Genomic DNA, 27139 nt, shown 5'->3' on the forward strand with positions numbered 1-27139 from the left:
CAAATAATTTAAGCACTTGAGAATATCTAAAACACAACAATTTTGAGATTCAAGTCTTGTTAAACAATTACTTATATAAACACAATTTAATTAAGGCAACGGTAGTATACCACTGTTCGAAATTCATAAATTGAGTGAGATAAAAAAAAAAAAGAATCCGGGTTACAAACTAAAACTGAGGAAACACATCAAATATAAGAGGAGAACAACGAAACAACAGAAACACAAGGACAGGACATTTTAAGAAAACAAATGGTAGATTGAACCTGGTTTTGTGGCATGCCAAACTTCCCACTTTTAAAGCTATGTTCGATATAACATTAAAATGAAATATTACATGACAGGACTACAATACAAATAAAAAGGAGAACATATATGACAGACAAACACACAAATTATAGCTAACAAAAGATACCAGATTTTAAATTTGATACGCCAGACGTTTATTTCGTCCACACAAGACTAAACAGTGTCGCACGCTTAGATGAAAAAAGATCGAAAAAGTACAAAAATGAAAGTATAAAGAGGACCAAAGTTCCAAAACGTTTCGACCAATACGGCTAGGGTTTTCTGCCTGGGTTAAGAGCATCCTTTTTATTTAGAATATTTCATACTTTTGCAAACAGTAAATTTCATAAAATGACTATATAATGGATACACATGATAAATCCGAAGTGATGACTAACTACAGAATGAAAACGGATACATTTGATACGATATTCCCGTGCTTCATTTGGCCTTTTTTTATTATTTTTTTTTTGGATTTTGGATTCGAACGTCACACTGATGAGTCTTTTGTAGACGAAACGCGCGTCTGGCGTATATAGAAAATTTAATCCTGATACCTATGATGAGTTTATTTACAACCACTGGAACGAAGCCACTGCTGGTGGAGATTTAATTCCTCGAGGGTATCACAAGCACAGTAGTCAGCACTTTTTGTGCTAGCATGAATTATCATTGATATGGTTATACCGTTATGGAATAACCGTATCACAAATGCTATCGGATATGTTCCTTACGTCGTAACTACAATCCCCTTCCCTTTCCTGAATGTGACCTACCGAATTAGACTATTTACCGGATTTGTTATCACATAAGTAACACGACGGGTGCCGCATGTGGAGCAGGATCTGCTTACCCTTCCGGAGCACCCGAGATCACCCCTAGTTTTTGTTGGGGTTCGTGTTGTTTATTCTTTAGTTTTCTATGTTGTGTCATGTGTACTATTGTTTTTCTGTTTGTCTTTTTCATTTTTAGCCATGGCGTTGTCAGTTTGTTTTAGATTTATGAGTTTGACGGTCCCTTTGGTATCTTTCGTCCCTCTCTTATAAATTAACTTTTAACAAAACTTTTGAATGTGTGAAAAACTAAGGCTTTTCTACCTCAGGCAAAGATTACCTTAGCTGTATTTAGCATAACTTTTAAGAATTTTGTTCCTCAATGCTCGTTAACTTCGTACTTTATTTGGTCTTTAAACTTTTTTGGATTTGAGCGTCACTGATGAGTCTTTTGTAGACGAAACGCACGTCTGGCGTATATATAAAATTCAGTCCTGATATCTATGAGACAATGAAGGAAAAACCTTTAGAGACTATGTTTATCCCAACCTGCCAAAAGTTATTAAGTTTAAACCATTTTTGTCAAAATCTAACTTTGAACCTAAATACAATCCTTCAAATAAGTTTGTGTAGTACTTATATAAAGTTTAATTTCAATAGTGTTTTCGTATATAAATTGTAAATAGCTGTTGACTGTCAGGCCAATACATCACTATCATCCAATTATCTGTGGTTGGTTTGACCTGTTAAATTATAAAATTATATTTACTAATAAGGTCGAGTCAATGAAATTTACCAATTGTTGATGACCAATTGAATTGTTTGTTGTTTTGTACTTAATGTTTTAAATTCATTTTGTTAATAGCTCACAAATTTTGTTATAAAACTGGAATAAATGTATGCATTAACAAACACTGTTACAATTACCCACAAAAAAAATAATTTCAATAATGGGATATATCATTTATAAATTATCAACTTCAATCCACATTGAAGACTAGTATTGATACTTGTTGTAATCCACATTGAAAGACTAGAATTGATACTTGCGGAAATCTACATTGAAAGACTAGTATTGATACTTGCGGTAATCTACATTGAAAGTGTAGTATTGATACTTGCGGTAATCTACATTGAAAGACTAGTATTGATACTTGCGGTAATCTACATTGAAAGACTAGTATTGATACTTGCGGTAATCTACATTGAAAGACTAGTATTAATAATTGCGGTAATCTACATTGAAAGACTAGTATTGATACTTGCGGTAATCTACATTGAAAGTGTAGTATTGATACTTGCGGTAATTTACATTGAAAGACTAGTATTGATACTTGCGGTAATCCACATTGAAAGACTAGAATTGATACTTGCGGTAATCCACATTGAAAGACTAGTATTGATACTTGCAGTAATCCACATTGAAAGACTAGTATTGATACTTGCGGTAATCTACATTGAAAGTGTAGTATTGATACTTGCGGTAATCTACATTGAAAGTGTAGTATTGATACTTGCGGTAATCTACATTGAAAGACTAGTATTGATACTTGCGGTAATCTACATTGAAAGACTAGTATTGATACTTGCGGTAATCTACATTGAAAGTGTAGTATTGATAATAAAAATAGTTCACCTGGGTCACATAGAAAGTTTATTGCGTGTACTAACGATAGTTCACGTAGAAACTTTAATGTGGATAGTCATACTTACGGTATTTCACACAGAAAGTTAAGTCTATCCTGACAGTCATTATCATTCCATTTAAAGTTAGTAGAAAATTCGAACTCCACACAATTCTCTATGCCTTGACTATTACTTGGTTCTCCTGACTGCCAATTAGTGAAAACAAATTGGTCATTACCATGTGTCCATACCCATATTCCCTCTGTCTGAATATCAGATCCTCCTAACCAGAACTTTCCAGGTGTGAATGCATCTAAATTAATTGGAACAACCAAAGGTAATTAAATATTTTTTTCAATAAAATTGACTACCTCTTTTTCATAAATGGACAAATCCATTCGTTTAATTAGTTATCAAAAGTACCAGGATTATAATTTAGTCCGCCAGACGCACGTTTAAGCCTATCTATAATATACCTTTTGTTTCCCTTAACCTGTCATATTATTTTATTTTAGATAGGTAGGCACATATTTGAATTTTTATAAATTCGATTCATATAACCAATTTTAAGTTCTTTGACTACAGTTATTCTGTGCCAAAAACCTATTATGTGTCAAATTTTTAATTACAAACCAAATTCAGACCAGTATCAAGCGCGAATATTGTATCCATTTTTGCCCCAACTGTTCAGGGTTGGACCTCTGCGGTCATATCCAGCTGTTCTCAGCGAAGTATTTTTTTTTTTATTATTATTTACTTAGATCCTGTTTGGGAGTCTAGATTTGCAAATATTATTTTAATGCAGTGAAATCCGGTTTGCTGTCAATCTGACAGCCTTTTGTTGAAACTCTGATTGAATTCCTTATTTCTGACCAATGTCAATGGGGTTTAAGTTATCTTGAAATATCAGGGTTCTTTGATATTCTAAATCTAATTGTGTATTTAGAATTTGTATTTTTGGCTGTGCTTTAAGTGGGTAAAAATTAGGGTGCAAAATTAATTTTAAATTGATTTCAAAATGCTAAATCTAATAAAGATTTAGACTTTGTATTTTCCTTCATAACCTCGCATCTATTTCCTCCAGTAACTGCACTTTAAATTGGTAAATAGATTCATCACAAATTATCAAATAATCAGCATTCTAATTCAAATATATCCGTTTCAATAATGATTAAAACATCACCCATTTACATTTAAAGGGAAATAACTCAAACCACAATTTAATTGTCTAGATTTACCTTTGATGTCATTTGTCACTTTAAGTGAACATTTTGGTGGATAAAGATAAATTGTAAGTAACAAAAAAGTACTACTTAAGGCGAAATTTTCTGCCAACAGTTAATAAGAGTCTAATGTTCTTACTTTACTTAAATATCTTTTTTTTCATTTAAACATTATAAATGATAGACCGAAACTATTAACAATAAATATCATTAGCAGTAAATGAGAAACAAAAAAGAGATTTAAGTCGTAATTAATACTGGTATTCTAGTCTACAATGTTAGAAAGTAACCATTATATAAGATGAACATAAATCCAGGTGAGCGACAAAGGCTCTACAAAGCCTCTAGTTTGTCTTTTTAAAGCATGTACCCATGCCTTTTTAGATTTATTTAGATTACTTGCCTTTCCCTAACCTTGCTAAGTAGCTTGCAACGTAAAGTTGTTCTTGGTCAGTGTCGATGTTAGCTAAATACCCACCATAAACTTTGCATATCATCTAAAATATACAAATTTTGGTAATTGGTACGAGTTTTTTTCAATAAATTTACAACAATATTTATAAAATGTTGAATTACTCGGAATACTTAGGGTTTTTTTTTAACCAAAGACATAGATCATACTTGCCAACTGTCACAATTTACGGGGGTTTCCCCCATGGAGTCATGGAGACTCCCAATCGGATATTTTGAATAAGCAATTTTGTTTTCAATTTAAAACCAAACAATCAAGTTTACCATGGCATTGGTAAAGCATTGTAAAAGTATGAAGAAGCAAATACACAACATAAAAATAAATTTGAAGGCCCATCTTGCACGTAAAACCCTCATGTGCATTTTGAAATGTTGGCAGGTTTGATAGATTGTCATGGAGTCTTTTGAACAACTTTTTGGAAATTTTGGTTTAAAATGCATTTCAACTTTTTTGATTTTGTCTCCAAAATATTTTGATTCGAGCGCTACTTATGAGTCTTATGTATAAGAAAAGTGAGCCTAACGTAAAACATTATGACCTCGGTATATTTAGTGAGTTTTCATAGCTTTTAACTTTTCTAAGATAAAAAGCTTTATTCTTGTGATTTCTTACCAAAGTTATCATTGTGTTGTGATATACGTAGGATTTTACTACATTGGACAATAGTGTGATTTACGTCACTATAGTATTCCTTTTACTTAGTGGTTGACTTGTATATATAGATCAGCTTATTTTCCTTCTGGGCAGGGCCGTAACTACATTGAGGCAAATGAGGCAAATGCCTCATGTTTTAAATTTCCAAAAAAAAAAAAAAAAAAATTAAAACAAAAGATTGTCTTCATATTATTGTCTTCATATCAAATTGTTTTCACTGAAAGTGTCTTGCAAGAAGCAAGTTCTCTTCACTCTCTGATGTCGCCCTTGCATATTTTTTGTAATCCATGTTTCTATTTTACTTTTGGTTTTCAGAGTTGATGGTCTATTGTTTGTATTTCTGTGTCCCGGGTTTGTCTTTTCTTTATTTATTGTCCTACTTAATGACTAGTCTGAGTGTTGATTTTCAATTGTAAACGTGTCACATTGTGTAATGTTGCATGTCTACCTATGTCCAGGCATTTTGCGAGAAAATGTTTTAAGAATATACGATGCTACCACTACAAACTCCTCAGAGTCTGAATTGACCAGTTTTTGTGCTCGACCAGTAAAATCGAGCACACATTTTACTCGACTAGTCTCGACATTGTCTCGACTGTACTTAACTGTAGTTAAGTGTACTCGACTAGGTCTCGACTTTACTTAATTAGTCTGATTCAGTACTTGATGATCTTTGTGTAGTCTGAAATGGTCTTGACCAAGGCTCGACCTGTCTCGACCTGTCTTGACTAGTCTCGACCTGTCTCGACTTGTCTTGACCTTCAAATTTAGTTTTGACTGGTGTAAATCAGCCCATCTAACTAAATTAAATATTTATCTTACAAAATTCAAGCTTATTAGGTAGTTTGATTTATTGCTGTGAAATGAAAGAATTTAATTTTACAATATGTACAAAAAAAATTATTATATAAAAATTCAGATAGGCATCTTTAATTTTTTTTATAACTTTTTCAAATCAACTTGGATTTTCATCAAACTATGCAGATATCTTAGATATATATCAAGCTTACTGAATCTCATTTCATTTAGTTTTTTATTGTATTGCTGTAAAATTTAAGAATTAAAGTAATTTTGGTAAAAAAAGGCTAGGATTTGCAATTCGGACAAAATAGAGATAGTACACTTTAATTTTTTTAATAACTTTTTCAAATCAACTTGGATTTTCATCAAACTATGCAGCTATCTTACATATATATCAAGCTTACTGAATCCCATTTCATTTAGTTTTTTGTTGTATTGCTGTAAAATTTAAGAATTAAAGTAATCTTGCCCATTTCTTGGTATAAAAAGCTAGGATTTGCAATTCGGACAAAATAGAGATAGTACACTTTAATTTTTTTAATAACTTTTTCAAATCAACTTGGATTTTCATCAAACTATGCAGCTATCTTACATATATATCAAGCTTACTGAATCCCATTTCATTTAGTTTTTTGTTGTATTGCTGTAAAATTTAAGAATTAAAGTAATCTTGGTATAAAAAGCTAGGATTTGCAATTCGGACAAAATAGAGATAGTACACTTTAATTTTTTTAATAACTTAACAAATCAACTAGGATTTTCATCAAACTATGCAGCTATCTTACATATATATCAAGCTTACTGAATCCCATTTCATTTAGTTTTTTGTTGTATTGCTGTAAAATTTAAGAATTAATTTAATCTAGGTAAAAAAAAGCTAGAATTTGCAGTTTTGACAAAATAGAGATGGTACACTTTAATTTTTTTCATAACTTTTTCAAATCAACTTAGATTTTCATCAAACTCTACAAATATCTTTGCAATATATTGATCTTACTGAATCATAGGTTGTTATTTTGTTTGGTGTATTTCTGTCAAATTTAAGAATTTAATTAACCTAGGTCAAAAAGCTACGATATTAGAAATATATCTTTTCTCATAATTTGGGAAAAAGTATATATAAAATATTAATATAATTCCTTTAATGTTTTATTCCTTTTGATATACACTATATAAATATATCAAAAAGGGATGAAACATTAGAAATTATTAAAATAGTTCTTCTGATTTGTGGTGATTTATAAAGCAATACCTTCTGCTTGGGGCAAACTTATTAAAAAGATCACATCTACCAAAGAGTTTTAAATTCTAAATAACATTTATTCAAAGTTGCAACATCCTGTTAAATCTAAATCGCTGGGCTTTTAATTCACTAGATAAGTAATACACAAGTTTAAGAAAAGTAGGGCTTTCTTTTTACCTGTAAAACTCACGTGTACTGATGTAATTAAATCATGTATAGTGTCATGTCATTAAATTTGACAAAAAAATATTTTAAAACTTCATAACAAGCTGGGATTTAGTAAGATCACCAAGGTAGCTAAATAGTTTTAATAAAATCCAAGTTGATTTGAAAAAGTTATTAAAAAGCTTAAAAGTGTACTATCTCTATTTTGTTCGAACTGCAAATTCTAGCTTTTTGACCTAGATTAATTTAATTCTTAAATTTGACAGCAATACAACAAAAAACTAAATGAAATGGGATTCAGTAAGCTTGATATATATGTAAGATAACTGCATAGTTTGATGCAAATCAAAGTTGATTTGAAAAAGTTATTAAAAAAATTAAAGTGTACTATCTCTATTTTGTCCGAATTGCAAATCCTAGCTTTTTATACCAAGATTACTTTAATTCTTAAATTTTACAGCAATACAACAAAAAACTAAATGAAATTGGATTCAGTAAGCTTGATATATATGTAAGATAGCTGCATAGTTTGATGAAAATCCAAGTTGATTTAAAAAAGTTATTAAATAAATTAAAGTGTACTATCTCTATTTTGTCCGAATTGCAAATTCTAGCTTTTTATACCAAGATTACTTTAATTCTTAGATTTTACAGCAATACAACAAAAAACTAAATGGAATGGGATTCAGTAAGCTTGTTATATATGTAAGATAACTGCATAGTTTGATGAAAATCCAAGTTGATTTGAAAAAGTTATTAAAAAAATTAAAGTGTACTATCTCTATTTTGTCCGAATTACAAATCCTAGCTTTTTATACCAAGATTACTTTAATTCTTAAATTTTACAGCAAAACAACAAAAAACTAAATGAAATGGGATTCAGTAAGCTTGATATATATGTAAGATAGCTGCATAGTTTGATGAAAATCAAAGTTGATTTGAAAAAGTTATTAAAAAAATTATAAGTGTACTATCTCTATTTTGTCCGAATTGCAAATTCTAGCTTTTTATACCAAGATTACTTTAATTCTTAGATTTTACAGCAATACAACAAAAAACTAAATGAAATGGGATTCAGTAAGCTTGTTATATATGTAAGATAACTGCATAGTTTGATGCAAATCCAAGTTGATTTGAAAAAGTTATTAAAAAAATTAAAGTGTACTATCTCTATTTTGTCCGAATTACAAATCCTAGCTTTTTATACCAAGATTACTTTAATTCTTAAATTTTACAGCAATACAACAAAAAACTAAATGAAATGGGATTCAGTAAGCTTGATATATATGTAAGATAGCTGCATAGTTTGATGAAAATCAAAGTTGATTTGAAAAAGTTATTAAAAAAATTATAAGTGTACTATCTCTATTTTGTCCGAATTGCAAATTCTAGCTTTTTATACCAAGATTACTTTAATTTTTAAATTTTACAGCAATACAACAAAAAACTAAATGAAATGGGATTCAGTAAGCTTGATATATGTGTAAGATAGCTGCATAGTTTGATGAAAATCCAAGTTGATTTGAAAAAGTTATTAAAAAAATTAAAGTGTACTATCTCTATTTTGTCCGAATTGCAAATCCTAGCCTTTTTTTTACCAAAATTACTTTAATTCTTAAATTTTACAGCAATACAACAAAAAACTAAATGAAATGGGATTCAATAAGCTTGATATATATCTAAGATATCTGCATAGTTTGAAGAAAATCCAAGTTGATTTGAAAAAGTTATAAAAAAAATTAAAGATGCCTATCTGAATTTTTATATAATCATTTTTTTTTTACATATTGTAAAATTAAATTCTTTCATTTCACAGCAATAAATTAAACTAACTAATAAGCTTGAATTTTGTAAGATCAATATTTAATTTAGTTAGATGGGCTGATTTACACCAGTCAAAACTAAATTTGAAGGTCAAGACTAGTCGAGACAGGTCGAGACTGGTTGAGACTGAGTCGAGACTAGTCGAGACAGGTCAAGACTAGTCAAGACAGGTCGAGACAGGTCGAGCCTTGGTCAAGACCATTTCAGACTACACAAAGATCATCAAGTACTGAATCAGACTAATTAAGTAAAGTCGAGACCTAGTCGAGTACACTTAAGTACAGTTAAGTACAGTCGAGACAATGTCGAGACTAGTCGAGTAAAATGTGTGCTCGATTTTACTGGTCGAGCACAAAAACTGGTCAATTCAGACTCTGAGGAGTTTGTAGTGTACTGGACACAGAAAAAAGTGGTCGTTTCTGTATGGAGAATTGAACTTGATATCAAAGAATACGAAACTGCCTTTCTTGTATATAAAACCATACCCAATTTTTCTTAGTATGGATTGCAAAATTAGGTATTTTCTGTAGGTGAGATATGCACAGAAGTGATATATATGTATTATAAATATAGAAAATTGAATATCTTAATCAACAACAAAATTAAAAAAAATAACTGTATCATATATCCAAGCGCCTGTGGATAAAAGTAGATAGCTGACATGGTTTAAATTAAAGTAAGACCACCAATTTCCCGGTATCAAATCATTTGTTGAAAAAAACATCAATGTATTGCCATATGACCTTTTACATTCAAGGGTTAAATTTGCATTACGTTCTGTTCAGACCCTTGAACAGAAAATAAAGGAATATGAAGTACACGTGCACAGGAGCTGATCGCACACAATGTCAATGTATAGAAAAAAATACAAATGATCAATGGTCAAAGTTTTTATTCCTGTTCTTCATCTTGATAGTTGCTGGAGGGTCTTTAATAATGAAAGAATCATAAATACCGTAAAACGAGGTCAACATGGTCCCTAGTGTCGACTTGAGCAGTACCAGTATTTAACGTATATATATTACTGCACTAATGACTGTCACTATATTTAAATCTAGTCATAAAAAATCTCAAGTCAGCACAATACAAACAAGAACAGACAGACAGATCCGGTATTAATGATTATGAGAATTAAGATTTTAGCTTTATCCTACATATCGGTCTTTTAATGTTTTGAATTTCCCTAAAACTTTAAAGTCTTAAATAACAATGAATCTATGTTTTTGCTTTGAGACCAGAATATTGTCGAAAAAATAGCTAAAAATGATTTGCGTTTCTATGTAAAAAAGAGTCCGGGAAACGCTCAGAATGCACGATTTTGCGTTATTTTTCTCAGAGCTTCTGGGGGCCTTAAGCGGCCCCCAGACCCCTCGCCAAAAATTTTTCGCCTCGCTACGCTTGGCGAATATATTTTGCCTCAGTATTAAAAGGGGCTAGTTACGGCCCTGCTGGGGTTCATTTCTTGCTGAAGACACTTTTATTTTTTACTGTACACAGTAATGGCAGTATTGTATAGAAATTAAGAAATAAAATTAAGTTAAACAAAGCAATTTTGAGACAGTGTCAACTGTTTTGTGATGTTACACTGTTTCTTCGGGTATGGATGAAGGTTAGTACCTATTATTACGTTTAAACTCGCTGCATGTGTTTGCGCGACTTCTAAGTCGGGAAAGTAATGTTCATTGGCTGTCGGTTGTTATTGTGGTTCATAAGTGTTTCTCGCTTCTTGTTTTTTTTTAAATTTTACATGGATAAACTCATCATAAATACCAGGATGAAATTTTGTATTTACGCGAGACGCTCGTTTCGTCCACAAAAGACTCATCAGTGACGCTCGAATCCAAAAAAGTTAAAAAGGCCAAATAAAGTACGAAGTTGAAGAGCATTGAGGACCAAAATTCCTAAAAGTTTTGCCAAAAAATCAAAAGTTTTGTAAACAGTTAATTTAAGAATATGACCATATCAATGATAATTCATGTCAGCACAGAATAGACCGTTGGTTTTTCTAGTTTGAATTGTTTTAAACTAGTCATTTTAAAGACCATTTATATCTTGCTGTTCGGGTGTGAGCCACAGCTCCGTGTTTGTGAAGACTGTACAATGACTAATAATGATTTACTTTTTAAAATTGTTCCTTGGATGAATAGTTGTCTCATTGACACTCATACCCCACCTTCTTATATCTACAGTGGGACTTACAAGTTTAAACCGTAAACTGCATAAGCATTTAAATTCAATAAAAAGTAATGACAAAAGGTCTTTGAAAATAAAGCTAAAAGCGGTAATCAATTGAAAGTCTTCACATGTATTGTTTAAAACGTCACACGACTACATAACTTCCCACAGCTTTCTATGACGTTGAACATCTAAAAAGGTTTTAATTTTCTCCCCTGTACCTTATGCTGAAATCAGTGTGTTGGGAACTGTTATTCAGGGGGAGGGGCATTATGGACCAACAGTGTATGGCGTGAAAATGATTTTTAAACACACTTACGGATGCTTCAGCCCAAGTAGCTCTAATTCCAAATTCTTTATAACATGATTCTTTGTGGACGAGAAATCCATCCGGGCAATCACCATATGCTACAAGTAAAACGGTGTACAATATATATATTGTTCTAATATCACATTACATAATGACAGAGGGGCATGACAATGACACACTAGGCGCTCAAATGTTTTTGTAAGTAATGTGCTCGAATCGTTTTGTTTATGTTATCAATTGTTTGTTTGTTTTATTATTTTTCAATAAAAGACTTGTTTAATGAATAGCATATTTATATTGTTTCTGATTTCTGTTGAATTATAGATTGTAGACTTACCGGTACTGATTATATTCACCACTAAACAAACCAGTACTCTGTAGACAGAAGACATCTTATCTTTCAAACTAAATACTCTTGAAGGTCAACATAGGTCACAGTATCTGGTCTGACAGATTTTTGAAACTAGCTATAAAAGAAAGTTGTTCATGTATAATAGGAAGGACAACTCAAGTTTAATGTTAGAAAGAGAATACTGTATCTACTGATATTCACGAATTGTTCATTTTCTCTTTTTACCCAACATCAACGATATTTGAGATTTGAAATTGAATTCTGTTCTAAACATTCTATATATTTGAATTTGGCAGAGTTTCAGTCACGTAGAATACTCTTCAACTTCGTACTTTTTTGGAGCATTTTAACTTTGTTTTATTAGAGTGTCACTGATGAGTCTTTTGTAGATGAAACGCCCGTCTGGCGCATGTACAACATTTCGATCCTGATATATATGACGATTTTATTTACAACCACTGGCTCGATGCCACTGATGGTGGAGTTTTTATTCTCCGAAGATATCACCACCCCAGTAGGCACCACTTCTGTGTTGACATAAATTATTTTTGATACGGTCATAAATACAAATTAGCTGTTAACAAAACGTTGAATTTTTGAAATACTAAGGCTTTTCTACCTCAGAAGTAGATTACCGTAGCCAAATTTTGCAACACTTTTATGAACTCTTGGTCCTCAATACTCTTCAACTTCGTACTTCATTTAGCTGTTACAAAGGCTTTTTTGTGATTAAGATAATAACACAAAGTTGACTAATGTTTTTTGGAATTCTTACCTTTTATGAGTGTTTTGTCAATATAATGGAATTTGATGCGACTGGTTTAACTAGCTTTCCCAGGCTCAATCCATAATTTTCTACATAAGATAATGCCTGTACCAAGTTAGGAATATGACAGTTGTTATCCATTCGTTTAATGTGTTTGAGCTTTTGCTTTTGCCATTTGATTAGAGACTTTCCGTTTTGAATTTTCCTCGGAGTTCAGTATTTTTGTGATTTTACTTTTTGTAGACGAAACGTGCGTCTGGCGCTTATCAAAAATTTCAATCCTTTTATAGACATAATAATATCCGACATATTTTATTCACAGTTTTTTTTTTCAATCAGTCCTATTTTAGAATGTTTATTTACAGCAACATGTAATTGTTTTATCTATTTTCAGAAGCACCAGCTACAGGTAATTTACTTTCAGTTGACTTTCAAAAGATATGTGTCTATCTTAATACATCGAACTTCTCGCCAAAGAATAAAGTTAATTGAATATAATGATTAATCAGAGGAAGATGGTCTCAATTCAAATATAGACGTTGATGATCTCTTCAAGTATTTATATACTTTTATATAAATCCATATTCTCTGGTATTTATGGTGTGGAATCAAGGTCATAGTTGTTGATTTTAGCATATGTTACTTGATTTTAACCTAGGCTTAATAAATTGTGTTTATCATAAGCTAAATTCATTTCATGATAAGATAAGTTCGATAAAGCATATGCTGAATTATTCAACTTGTACGGAAATATAGACCATGAACAGTTTTTTAAACATCATGTGCAGCATAATCATACAATCAAAACTGCCCTGAAACTGTAGATTCTAAACATTCTGAAACCATTTTCATTCAAACTTGTTTGTTTGGATTTTTTGTAAAATTGTACTGGAATGAATTCTATAGATCTTGATATTTTCACAATAATAATTTATTCAATTTGTACAAGTATGAAATGATACAAAATGTTTCATCTACCAGTGATCCATTTTAAATCACCTAAAATAAAACTTTAACAATAAAGACGTATTTTTTTCGTTTTGCCTGAGGATTTATAAAACAAAATTCTTTTACTTGGTATTTTTGTCGAACTTTGAACTAGATTTCACTAATTATGAGTACATTAACAATTGTGTTTTGTTTGTTTGTTGCTTTATTGTTATTGTTATTTATAGGTTTTTATGGGCTAAGTGCCATTCTGATGAGTAAAGCTCATCCAACTAATGTTAATAGTTTGCCAAGTTAATATGGTGTGCTGTATGAGTCTTTTGTAGACAAAACGCGCGTCTGGCGAATTTCTAAAATTTTAATCTGGTATCTATGATGAGTTTATTTTCAAAATCTAGATTTATACCATATTTTATAAATAGTCAAATTTATCTCGACGCAACAAAGTCCTTGTGATTGTGTTTACGGGGGGTAACGTCTGATTTATACAGCAACGTCGAACGAAAATCAAATGCCAACGACAACCACTGCATTACTGGTTCCTGGCTTGAGACAGGCAACTACATTGTGTTATTTTCTATTTCTTAGTTTAATTTTTTTTAAGCCAGGTTTATTATTGAGCAATGTTAACTTATTTTTTATTTATAGAATAACCTTGCTTTAAGGATTTGATGCACATATCTATGATCTGGAAGCTTCAGTGTGTTGACTATGTAATTTTACTTTAACTAACCCTACAACTCACTAAGGCAAAGTTGGTTCTATTTTAAAAATGTCCATTTGGTCTGTTACTCTGTTTGTAAAATTTTATCTATTTGGTTTCCCAATAGAGATTACCTGATGAAGGTCATTGCTGGAACTTGGTGTAGCATAGCTGATTCATAACTGTAGAGCTCATTACAGGAACCCAGTGGATCTTTCAAAATTAAGGTCATTACAGAAACCCAGTGCAGCTTACTTGATGAATGTCATTGCTAGAACCTAATATCTGATGAAGGTCGTTGCAAAAAAAAATCTCAAAATAAAGTAGGAATAAGTGTGTATCTGATTTAATTTGTGTTTCCTTTGATAAAATAAGATATTCTGTCGTGTATACAACAACTTAGTGTATCAAGAAGAGTAGTATACTAAAACTCAAGTGTATACTGAATATCACACATAATCTGAATGTCATTGCTTTGTTTGATCAAATGTGAAATAAGTCAACATACGATCTCGATACATTCCAGAAAGCTTTGGATGTTCCACAATGACGTCATTACTTCTCCCATTAATAGCATGTGCTTTATTCAGAAATAGTTTCACACACCTACAATTGATACTCGTATCTCTCTTGAACACTTATAATTTGAAATCATCACCACGAGATAAATAATGGTAACAGTACTTAGTGTTTTATAAAGATTAATAGTACTTAGTCTGTTGTATATTTCGAAAGACAGTATTTTTTCTCGCACTTGATTCACAAGGACAAAATATTTGGGATCAATAAATCTCTTCAACAAAGGTTGATGAACCTCAATAAACAAAATAAGTATAAGTGAATTTGTTTTAAAAGTAAGCTTAATTATTACATCATTAAAGTTTATGCGAATAATAGTTAATCAATCTATATAGACCCCTTCTAATGTAAGTCTATGTCTCTTTTTTTGAAGTCCTACAAATAATTGAAAAAAGCCTTCTTTTTTTAGGAAATTTATTATTGTATTACGATAGCTTGCTTCATACAGTCATTGGTTCATATAGCTCTATCCAATAATTGAGCCTCCGCCTTGTTTTCTGAAATTACAAGAAAAAGCATATTAGAATGTATCCTTCAATATTTTCTACGATTTTATAAAAAAGTGTATTTTAAACAACGAATGACAAAGGATTTGTATTATAATAATACATAAGTAGACTAACTCAAGTTTAATAGTAAATTCCATTATATATTTTTTTATATTGAAGTGTCAAACAAGAAAAATCTCATCATGGTTAAGGGATTCGAATGTCATACCATTTATATGATTTCTTAACATTCTCAGGAAAAGTAAAGCTTAAGATTGAACATCTCCCAAAATAAACAACAATTCCTTCACACTAGAACAATTTCAATAGTTTTTTTTAATATATTATAGTTTTCATTATCAACTTATGCTTTTGAAAGAAAATTCAATGCATATGTACAATTTTGGAAATATGAGCTTATAAGACTATGTTGCTTACATTGCTTCACAAACAAAGTCTGCCTTAGTTTCACACGATAAAGCCGTCCAGTTGAACATATGAGTCCTGTCCATAGAAGCACAGTTCTGTTGTCCATTAAAATCATTTGGTTGACCCAAGGCCCAGTGGGAATACATTGGAGTCGTCCTAGTTGTTGACCAGATCCAAGTACCAGGTTGAAACATGTCGGTAAGGCCAATCCAGAAGTCTATTTGAAGAAAAAAAAACACGATCCTGTTAATCAGATACGCTTGAAAATGTAAGGAGATTCAACACAGAATGGAATATTTCAGAACTGCCTTGCATTCCTAAGTAGAGTTGCAATCTTATTTTTAGCGAATTTACAAAGTCATCTTTATATAACTGAACTTTTAATTCTTAGTTTTATTGATATGACCATAACATACATTGCCATTCATAATGAGAAAATATAAGATTTTACCACGATGTCATAGGTTTTACTTGGATTTGTTCTAAATTCACAAACGAACAAATCCACATCACTTGATATCCATTTAAAACGATAGCATTAGTAGGTTAGTGCAAATACAAAATTTGAAAGGAAGAAGAATGTTTCATATAGAATAATAAATTCTAAACGTACATACGTCCAGGAAATCTTGACAGCAAACTGCTAACAATGTTTTGTTCTACTGCCGAATCTATAGTTAGTAAATGTGACTCAAAAAGAGTGCAATAAAACTGTAATATAAATGTTAGAGAAAGTAAGAATCAGTCTGAAAAAAAGACCTTCGTAAGATTGCTAACATTATATCAACAATTTTAATATTCAAATGTGTGTGCGTTCGCATTATTTGTTGCAATCCGCAATATAGTTTTAAAAAACTAATGACATATGTCGGACATCTTGCAATGTCTAATCACTATAACGTAAAATAAGTTTACTTCTATGATCATTTCAGTTTGTTATCTGGGTGTTTTTTATCATTATAATACACGTTTTCACCTAGTTAAGTGTAGATTTGTTGACTGCCACATCCTATGAACGTCTATCGGTTTGTATTTGTTGCATTTTATGAATAAAAAGAAAGGGGAGGTAGTGAGTTAACGTTCACTACAATGAGACCATCTATCGACTACAGCCACACCTGCATGTAGCATTAGACCATGTTGACACTCTTGAAAAAAAAACCATTTAATTCTAACAGAATTGAGCTTGCAAATTTATTTGCTCAATTCAATTGTGTTTACAATCAAAAAGATATTCAAATATTGAATATTGTCATCAAGATTGGAATTGCTTAAAATGACTTTAACTTGAAGGGCATTATTCTTGGACAGTAAATGTCGAATCCATGAAAATCTGAAAACCATCGTAAACGAATATTATATAATGTCTGGTTGTACCTTAATTACCATTGAGAAACACAACTTAATCTCATATTTCAACTTGTTGTTAAGATAAAGAAGGCAATAATTCTTGAACGGTCCCGGCAAAAAGCAAACTATTGTTTGCAGTCCCCAGTAAATTTATTTAGAAAATATCAACAAGAAATGTTGAAGTCTTGCTTCAAATAATAAGTTAACGAATTAATGATAACATAACGAAATATAAGACGAAACATAAAACGCGATGGTTGAACAAACTTTATCAATACGTTTATTAAGCCAAAAAAAAGGACAATTCCTTATTGTTTCAGAGTAATACAAAACTATTGTTGAAAAATGTGAAATATAACTTTTTATTTATATTTATGCATGTGGTATGATAGATTGAAAACATGCATATTCACGACAACATGACGAAGATGGAGGAATATATACCAAGTACAACATAACCTAGGACCCAACTCAATTCTCCTCGTGTTAGAGGTTACCTATGTACTACGAGACCATATGGATCTGATCTGGGACATAATTATAGTCCCATATCAGATGAACCTAAATTTTGTTGAGATGACTGAACTCCTATAATATGTGACTAGAATTGTAATTGTTTTATATATAAGTAAAATCTCACGGAAGCCTCTGCCCATGTCGACGGTATATTCAACTCCATATAACAAGATTGTCCATTCGCAATAAATCCATCAGGACAGCTGGCTTTTACACCGACACAGGCAACTAGAAATTAGAATTATTACATAATCAAGGATTTAAATGTAAACTTAGAAAGAAAAAAAATCTAAAAGAAAGGGGATTTTTGGAAATCGAAACCATCAATATAAGAACATAATCCGGATAATAAAACGGAAAGAAAGCAGTAAACAATAACTTTTCCCTTGACAATGTTTGTCGGAAGTCAAAAATGACTATACTCACGTTCGAATAAAACTATATTTCCTTATCTCCTTTCGGTGAATGCACTTAACTACTATCATGTGTATTACTATACCAGGACGTATGTACTGAAAAGAATAAGCCGAATATTGTTTCGTCACATTTAACACTATTTTATTCTATTTGGAGCGGACAACTCCTGCGCTGTGTAACAATACAGATTCAACTATAGCATTAACATATTTAAATTCAATTCAATTCAATTCAATTCAATTCAAACTAATATTTACAGCAAAGTTTATAACTATAACAAACTTTGAATTATCTTACCAAACAAAATTAGAAGAATATTACACGCCATTTCAAGTTACACAGATTGAGATTAGATAAGAAAAATAGGTCGTTGTGTCAAAACACACGACCCGACGTAATAATAATATTATATTAATTCCAGCGCTGCAAATGTAAGGCCAGCACTCTAGATTTTAAAAAAATATATAGCTCTTAACTTTAATCTATATCTTGGGCTTTCTTCGCAAAAATATCTTATGATAAAAATTGTTGTTCATGACTTACAAGTATTTTCGCAACAATTTTCTCCCAAACGCTATTTGGTATTTTGAAATATGGACCGCCATTTTCTGTATTACAGATGTTTAAAGTTAAACAGCGTATTTTTCTTTTTAAAAAAATAAGTTTAATATACTTATATTAACCTATGTTTCCCTGTAGAATGAAGTGAAAATTTAATAAACCGACTCTTGCGGCAAGATTTTTTGATTGAAGGTCGTATGGTGACCTGTAGGAACAATTATATTTTGATGGAAGATTGTGTCAACAAAATAGCTATTATTATTATAGTAAAACGGAAAAAAGAGTTTGACATGGTATAGATTGCACCCGGTTTAGATAAGTAAAAAAGGGAGCCGATGTGGATAAAACAGAAATATTTAGGACTTGGCAAAAAGTAAAATCACAAAAATACTGAACTTAGAGGAACATCAATTTGGAAAGTCCATAATAATTTGGCAATTTCAAATAACAAAACGCATGAAAAACGAATGGACAAGAACTGTCATATTCCTGACTTGGTACAGGCATTTTCAAATGTAGAAAATGGTGGATTAAACCTGGTTTTATAGCGCTAACCCTCTCACTTTGATGACAGTCTCATCAAATTCCGTTATATTTACATTGATGCATTAACTAAACAGACACAATAAATAAATAGTCAAAATATGGGTACATCAGTCATCATCGTATAACAATTTTAAAAGGGACAATTTAACTGAACACACATGCACAAGCTGCAAAATATTAGAGACTATCTTTCATTAGCAACAAGTTCAAAAAGGCCAAAATTATTCAATGTACATGTAATGCGATATTTGGGATCCGTTTACCTTTATTTCATATCTAACTATCTTAAGCAGAAAATTTAAGACTGAAAAAGTCATAATAGCTCAAAGATTTAGATCAGATTCTGTATTAAACGGAGCGAAAACATGACTCCACACGAAAAAGACAATCTGTAAAATAAATGCTAGCAGATACTAATAACAAGGTCCGACTTATGTAAAATCAACTATTTAACATATGTATTATTCTCAATAAATCAAAGTATTGTTTGAGGGAAACACCAACAACACCGTTTGTCGAGAGGCTATTAACATTACTTCCTGAATTATTGTGTTTGACCTTGGATGCACTTTTGTGTGTTGACACCGATATAGTATATTACCAGTACACACGCTCTAATTATAATGTTAATTGTTTTATTATTATGATATTCCACAATTTGGGGAAACATGTTTTTCTGATACCCATTCCTTCACGTAAAATCATACATAATATAGTTTGCACATAAGCAGTATGGCAACTACCAACTGGTCCAAATAATTATGACGTCTTGAAAGGCTATTCTAATTTTTTTCTGTGACTCCTTTGATACATTTTTGAAAACGTTGTGTGGCTAGTGTATACATATAAGATACATATGGTGTGATAGAAAACTTGGTTGTAGTATTCATACATGCTGTGTAGTAGAACAAATAATTTGACATCTTGAACAGCTATTTTGATTTTTTTCCCGTGATGCCAAATAGCCTGAAAGCCCTTTTATATAAGTACCTTTACCTAAACTCAGATCAAGTGAACAACCCTGTCTTCTGAAATATTAAAATAAGAAGATGTGGTATGATTGTCAATGAGACAACTCTTCACAAGAGACCAAATGACACATATATTAACAATTATAGGTCACCGTACAGTCTTCAACAATCAGCAAAGCCTGTACTGCACAGTAAGCGATAAAAGGCCCCGAAATGATGAATATAAAACAATTTTGTACGAGAAAATTTACAGCCTAATTTATGTACAAAATAATGAAAGAAAAACAAATATGTTGCACTGCAACAAACGACAACCATTGCATTACATGGTCCTAATTAGGACATGTCCATACAGAATGTGGCGTTGTTAAACTCGTTTGAAAGCGCCAATCATCTCTTTAACCTGGAATAGTAATGTAACAGTACAACATAAGAACAAAATTAAAAAAAATCATTTGAAAAAGGTTTAAATTTTCGGATAGATACCAATGATAATACACCAAAAAAAACAGTGAAGACGTGGACAGGAACTTATACATCCACACAACAGTAAGACATTAAGTATGAATGACACTAATGAATAGAAAAAAAGGAAAAACTTATGAATTGGCAACACGAACTCCACCAACATTTGAGAATGATTTCAGTCATTTAGGTTTAAATTAACAACCTGATCATCACAGGGTCAGCATATACGATCTTCAGTAATGCAAATGCTCTAATATGCCAGGTGCTAGACAGACTACCAAAGGTCTGTCATGTATCCCAAATTTACTGAAACGACAACAACGTGACTAGCATGTGCCTAACATATACAAAGAAGACCAGATGATATTCTTGACTTTAGACACGCATACCATCCTGAGTCGAAGTAAATCCAGTTTTTCTGTAAACAAATTGCCATATTTGTAATCTCTGTTTGTGGAAAATTAAACTGTATAGAGGAGAAAATGATAAATCAGTTAAGAAGAAACACTTAAATCAATAATGTCCATATAACAAAAGACAAAAAAAATCACAATGATACAACAATGATAAATATCACCGTGAGAAAGAAAGATCGTAGTTTCTGAAATATTGGTAAAAGTACATAGAAATAATGTTGTCTTTTGATAAAAAATATTTTAAGTTCTTGACTCAGTTACAATAGAGTTTTACGTCTATGTTAAATTCATTCATAATCTTTTTGTTTAGACTGACAGGTGTTTCAATATATGTCTATTGTTATGTTACAGATTTTTTTTTTATATACTGACGTCTCAATGTCTTAATTTTATATACCATTGAGTTGCTGTCTCATTGATGTTTATCCCATATGTTGTTTTATGTTCTCTTGTTCTGTGTTCCCACTCTACAGGTTATTTAAGTACTTTTAAGACTGTTTATTAATGGGGTAGAAATTACTGTGTTTGTTTTTATAATGATTAAGATTATAACACAATGTTGACTGCTGTACCCCTATTTTTTGCTTTTTTTTACCTACTAGTATTATGTCTAATTGCTTTGTTCACATACTGTTTACAATGATATATTATGCAACTGTCGTACAAGTGAGAGGTTTAGCTTGCTATAAAACCAGGTTGAATCTACCATTTTCTACATCAGGAAATGTCTGTACCAATTCAGGAATATGGAAGTTGTTATTTCATTCGTTTTATGTGTTTGAGCTTTTGATAATACCATTTGATACTCTTTTTACTTTTGAGTATCTCGAAAAATTCGTAGTTTTTATTATCAGTTAATTTAAGTTGATGTCCATATCAAATGGTAATTCATGTGAACACAAAAATGCTAAGCACTGGGCTAGTGATACCTTTTGGAAGGGATTTTTCACCAGCAGTTTAATCGAACCAGTGGTTGTAAATAAACTCATTACAGATACCAGGATTAAAACTATCTATTCAATAAAGGCAACAGTAGTCGCTGTTCGAAAGTCATAAATCGATTGAGGAAAAAACAAACCCGGGCTACAAACTAAAACAGAGGGAAACACATCAACTATAAGAGGAAAACAACGAAACAACAGAAACCCTAAAGTGAAACAAAAATCCAAACGCCAATGTAACGCAAACAGAAACGAACTATAAGATAACAACTGCTATTTTCCTGACTTTGTACAGGACATTGTTATTTTTTTAACATGGTTTTGTGGATAGTCAAACTTCGCGCTTTTATGGCAATATCAAATATAACACTAAAATGACAACATTACATGACAGGACTACAATACAAATAAATGCAAGAACATTAAGGACAGAGAAATACATAAATAAACAATACAATAGTACATTTCGACATGGTTCTAGTTATCAAAGGTACCAGGCTCAGAATTTAATACGCCAGACGCGCGTTTCATCTAGATATAACTCATCAGTGACGCTCAGATCGAATTAGTCAAAAAGCCAAACAAGTATCAAGTTAGTTTAAGAGCATTGAAGACTTAAAATTCCAAAAAGTTGTGCCAAATACGGTTAAAACAACCTAGGACAGCACATTAAAAAAACAACACAACAGAACCACGCATGCAAAAGACTCACCAGGGACGCTCGAATAGTAGAAGTTAAAAAAAGGTAAAATAATAAACAGTTGGGGAGCACCGAAGACCCAAAATTCTGAAAGGTTTTGTCAAATACACATAAGGCAGATATTGTTATTAATAATGTTCATGGCATAAGAATATAATCACACAATCCCTACTGAAAATCTGTGTTTGCCCTTCTATTCGTTATACATGATTTTTCATTACATAAAAAAAATCATTGTAGATTCATCATGATAGTGAACTTATGAAACTAGAGAGGAAGACTTTTAGGTTTTTTTTATGCCAAAGAGTCAAGGAAACCTAAAAACTTCTCATAATTCAGACCGAATCGTCAAAATCAATATGGAGATGCATACTAAGAACAATAAAAGTAAAATGACAAAGATACCACACTCCGAGAAAAATTAAAAACGGAGAGTCCATAATAAAATAGCAATATATCAAATATCAAACACATCAAACGAATTGATAACAAATGTCGTATTCCTGACTTAGTGTAGTCATTTTCAAATGTAGAAAATGGTGTGTTGAACCTGGTTTTATAGCGCTAAACATCTCACTTGTATGACAGTCGCATCAAATTTCATTATATTTACAACGATGCGTCAAAAATATTCTGTCTTAAATAACTGATAAATCTTTGTCATCTCTCAATGGTCATTACAGAAACCAAATAATTGAGGGAAGTAGAGGGTTATGATTGACTAGAGATGTATATTACATAACTATGAAGTACTGTTTAAACTACCTGTCATAAATTTCATTTAGTGGTAAATGTACAACAATGAAATCATTTGTATGAATAAAAAGATTGTTTTCTTATTAACCTTAACACGATTAATTAAATGGATGGTCAATGCATATTAACCATCACTGGCATTATTTTATCGTCAGATTGTAAACAACTGTTTCAATAAAATAATCCCACTTTATCAAATTTCGTGCTTTTGAAACGCTTTTCTGGATTTACCTTCATATTATAGAAACACTCAAATCTAGACATTTGGTAACAAGAAATAGGTAAATATTAAGAACTATATATGACCAAAAAGGACATAAACAGAACAGCAAAAATGCATATAGGTTAACTACCAGATAAGGTTAAAACCTTAGTTATTTAGACTTTATTCATACTGAAGGGAGCACTTTGAATTAGTACACTTCTATGTTATTAATCGCTCTGACTATTGAGCTAATGATACCCGCAAAGATTAACCATTCAAAAGCAGCAGTGTCAATCCAATGCAAGTAAAAGAAATAAATACGAATACGCGTGTCTCGCATAATAAATGCTAAACCTGACATCTTTGGTGAGGTTTTTTTTTTATTAATATAAACAACAACTGTATAGGTATGGTATGGAGGTCACTTCTAATCAAATGTACCTAAGTAAGACTAGGAACAGTATAAGTCAAAATATATGTTCCTGGGTAAGAACAGATCAAATGGCATATTGAAAATCAAATATAAAATCAGAGTGAGAGGTGCGTAGTAGATATAGTGATATTAAAGTAAAATCCTTCCTAAGATCTCAGTCCAGCGATGGTTAGGTGTTTCGTTATTTTCCTCTTGTAGTTAATGTGTTTCCAGTGTTTTAGTTTTTACCCCAGATTTGTTTTCTCTCAATCGGTTAAAGACTTTTGAACAGCGGTATACAACTATTGCTTTTATTTAGGTATTTATAGAAAACATTTGGTGATATCGGTGTAGCTGAACCTGATTGTGTTTTCGCACAATCATCCGAAAGGTGATTTCTAATGGTCCTTAGTTAAGAGAACCCCAAAACATCAATTGGAATCATAACTTCAAAATAAATATGGATTCCGTTGAGGCCTACGCCAGAGCATAATGCTAAGTGAGAAGAAGTTGATCTGGACACTTTGTCAGAATGGGTTAAAAGTATCAGGTCTCTGATAAAACGTCGCATTCACTAGTTGAAAAATTGTGTGAACGATCAACCAAAGTCCGTTTTCAGAGACAAAGAGGCCATGAAATGTCTATCATCTCTTCATGATAAGTATGTTGTTGTTCCTGCAGACAAAGCTTCAAATAATATTGTCTTTGTATGTAAATCGTATTACTACGAATGTCTTGTAAAAGAATTAGGTATATATGAGCACTCAGGTAATCCCACATACAAAGACATATAATTTGACAAGGATGAGATTTTAGCAAATCATAAGTCCTTCATGGCTTCAATTAACATTACATTGAACACCAAATCGGAGGACTCTCCTTGTTTGTATTGGATACCAAAGCTTCATAAAATTCCGTACAAACAACGGTATGCTGTCTCATCGTAGTGTATGTTCCACTAAAGAATTGTCCATTAGATTGATTTAAATTCTATCCGAAGTGAAAGAGGGTCTCCAGATAGTGTGAAACTGTTTACTCGCGTAGTGGTATTAACCAAATGTGGATTCTTAAAAATTCTAAAGAACTTCTAGACAATTTCAAATCTCGGTCTTTTTCTGAAATTAGTTCTATCAAATCTTTTGATTTTTCAACCCTGTATACCACCATTCCCCATGTGAAATTGAAAAATCGTCTGAAAGAAATAATCCACAATGCTTTTCAACATACAAATGGTAGCATATGCTATAAATTTATTACTTTGGGATATCATAAGGCATATTTAGTTAATAGTGACAAACAAAAAGGTAAAACATGCTACACAAAAGAACGAGTCGTCAGTATGCTGGAGTTTCGTATCGACAACATATTTGTTGAGTTTGGAGGGAGACTTTTCCAACAAACTATCGGCATTCTTATGGGAACAAACTGTGCGCCTCTTCTTGCCAACCTCTTCTTATTTTCATATGAATCGGAGTTCCTGCAGACACTTATCAAAAACAAGAAGATCAAAGAAGCCAGATTATTTAATTTCACTTTCAGATACATTGATGATGTTCTTTCCAAAAACAATCGGAACTTTACTGTTTGGGTTCCATTAATATATCACCCAGAACTAGAAATTAAAGAAACAACAGACACGGCTTCCTCCGCCTCATTTTTAGACTTATGTCTCGAATTTGACTTACACAGTCATCTCAGTACCAGAATCTTTGACAAACGAGACGATTTAAATTTTGAAATTATAAATTTCCCCCACCTTAGTTACAATATACCAACTTCACCTGCATATGAAATATATATTTCCCAACTTATTCGATATTCAAGAGCTTGCAGCTTCTACTCAGACTTTGTAAAACGTCATCAGTGTCTGAGTACAAAGTTGATGAACCAGGGGTATGTCAAAGAACGTCTCGTCCTTTTTCTAAAAAGTTCATTGGAAGGTACCAAGACCTCGTTGATAAATATTCCGTATCAACTTCACAAATAATACATGATGGTCTTGGTGTATAGATTCTGTTCTGTGTACTGATGTTGTTTATCATCTTAACAACGTGTTATATTGTTCTTTCATTTGTCTTTGATCTATTATTAATATTAATTTTACTGTTGGATTGTTTTATGTGATATCCACTTAACTACAATCCCCTTTCCTTTCATGAATGTGACCTACCGAATTAGACTATTTACCGGATTTGTTATCAAATAAGCAACACGACGGGTGCCACATGTGGAACAGGATCTGCTTACCCTTCCGGAGCACCTGAGAGCACCCCTAGTTTATGGAGGGGTTCGTGTTGTTTATTCTTTAGTATTCTATGTTGTGTCGTGTGTACTATTGTTTGTCTGTTTGTCCTGTGTGCTGTTGTTTGTTTGTCTTTTTCATTTTTAGCCATGGCGTTGTCAGTTTGTTTTAGATTTTTGAGTTTGACTGTCCCTTTGGTATCTTTCGTCCTTCTTTTTTAACGTAGCTCGGTACTTAAACATCCCGTCAATGTGTTTGTATTATCTTTCATTTTTTGCTGGTGTGTTTTGTATATGCGACTTTTTGTGTTTTTTTGGTTCTTATAACTTGACTCTGTAATTTAAAAGATCCCGTCAGTATGATATTGTCCTATTATATGCTCTTATGATATAGTTCTATTATGAATTTGAAAATACGTTGAACCACAAACGTCAAAATTATTCAATCACGTAGTGGATGAATCTATCAAGTTTTAGATTTTAAAATATGACTGTATATACAGTTTGAATACTTTTGAAAATAAGTGTGGTGGCGGTGTATATAAGTGTATAAAGAAGATGTTTTAATCCAAATGTGAACATTCAACATTAAGGGATTCTACACTTCAAGAGGATTTTCCAACTGAAGTGGTTCATCTGGTAAAGGTGGAAAATACAGAATAGGTAACAGGTAACAGTGAAATGAACTATTTTTGGATTCTCATAAATTCTATATAACTTTTGGATTATTTTAAATAACGGTTTATTTCTGAAATTACTTCTTACATACTTTTGATTTTTATACCCCCGCTTAAAAAAAAGGGGGGGTATACTGTTTTAC

At 31.6% G+C, this 27139-nt stretch overlaps 2 protein-coding genes across 2 annotated transcripts; both read right to left on the reverse strand.

Annotated features, from left to right (window-relative positions):
- Nucleotides 1-1586: 1586 nt before the first annotated feature.
- On the reverse strand, nt 1587-12040 carry LOC143073510 (perlucin-like). Its single transcript, XM_076249119.1, has 5 exons — nt 11892-12040; nt 11564-11652; nt 4314-4407; nt 2775-3000; nt 1587-1804 (listed from the first exon to the last, which is right to left on the reverse strand). The coding sequence occupies exons 1-5, from the start codon at nt 11944-11946 to the stop codon at nt 1777-1779; spliced, it is 492 nt and encodes a 163-aa protein (XP_076105234.1). The 5' UTR covers nt 11947-12040; the 3' UTR covers nt 1587-1776.
- A 3259-nt stretch (nt 12041-15299) lies between these two features.
- Nucleotides 15300-18503, reverse strand: LOC143073511 (perlucin-like). Its single transcript, XM_076249120.1, has 5 exons — nt 18400-18503; nt 17810-17913; nt 16437-16530; nt 15829-16036; nt 15300-15399 (listed from the first exon to the last, which is right to left on the reverse strand). Exons 1-5 carry the CDS (start codon nt 18428-18430, stop codon nt 15369-15371), a joined length of 468 nt encoding a protein of 155 aa, XP_076105235.1. The 5' UTR covers nt 18431-18503; the 3' UTR covers nt 15300-15368.
- Nucleotides 18504-27139: the final 8636 nt, after the last annotated feature.

The sequence above is a fragment of the Mytilus galloprovincialis genome, chromosome 4, assembly GCF_965363235.1.
Source record: "Mytilus galloprovincialis chromosome 4, xbMytGall1.hap1.1, whole genome shotgun sequence".
Classification (NCBI taxonomy): Eukaryota; Metazoa; Mollusca; class Bivalvia; order Mytilida; family Mytilidae; genus Mytilus; species Mytilus galloprovincialis.

What these genes read in the sequence shown, in the direction of transcription:
- LOC143073510 (XM_076249119.1), bottom strand. Translation starts at nt 11,946, where the DNA reads ATGTCTTCTGTCTACAGAGTACTGGTTTGTTTAGTGGTGAATATAATC. An exon ending in GGTGAATATAATCAGTACCG is followed by an intron (nt 11,653 to 11,891) that starts GTAAGTCTACAA and finishes TTTTACTTGTAG; the next exon opens with CATATGGTGATTGCCCGGAT. An exon ending in CTTAGCAAGGTTAGGGAAAG is followed by an intron (nt 3,001 to 4,313) that starts GCAAGTAATCTA and finishes CAATTAATTTAG; the next exon opens with ATGCATTCACACCTGGAAAG.
- LOC143073511 (XM_076249120.1), bottom strand. Translation starts at nt 18,430, where the DNA reads ATGGCGTGTAATATTCTTCTAATTTTGTTTG. An exon ending in TATTCTTCTAATTTTGTTTG is followed by an intron (nt 17,914 to 18,399) that starts GTAAGATAATTC and finishes TCTAATTTCTAG; the next exon opens with TTGCCTGTGTCGGTGTAAAA. An exon ending in GCTGTCAAGATTTCCTGGAC is followed by an intron (nt 16,037 to 16,436) that starts GTATGTACGTTT and finishes TTCTTCAAATAG; the next exon opens with ACTTCTGGATTGGCCTTACC.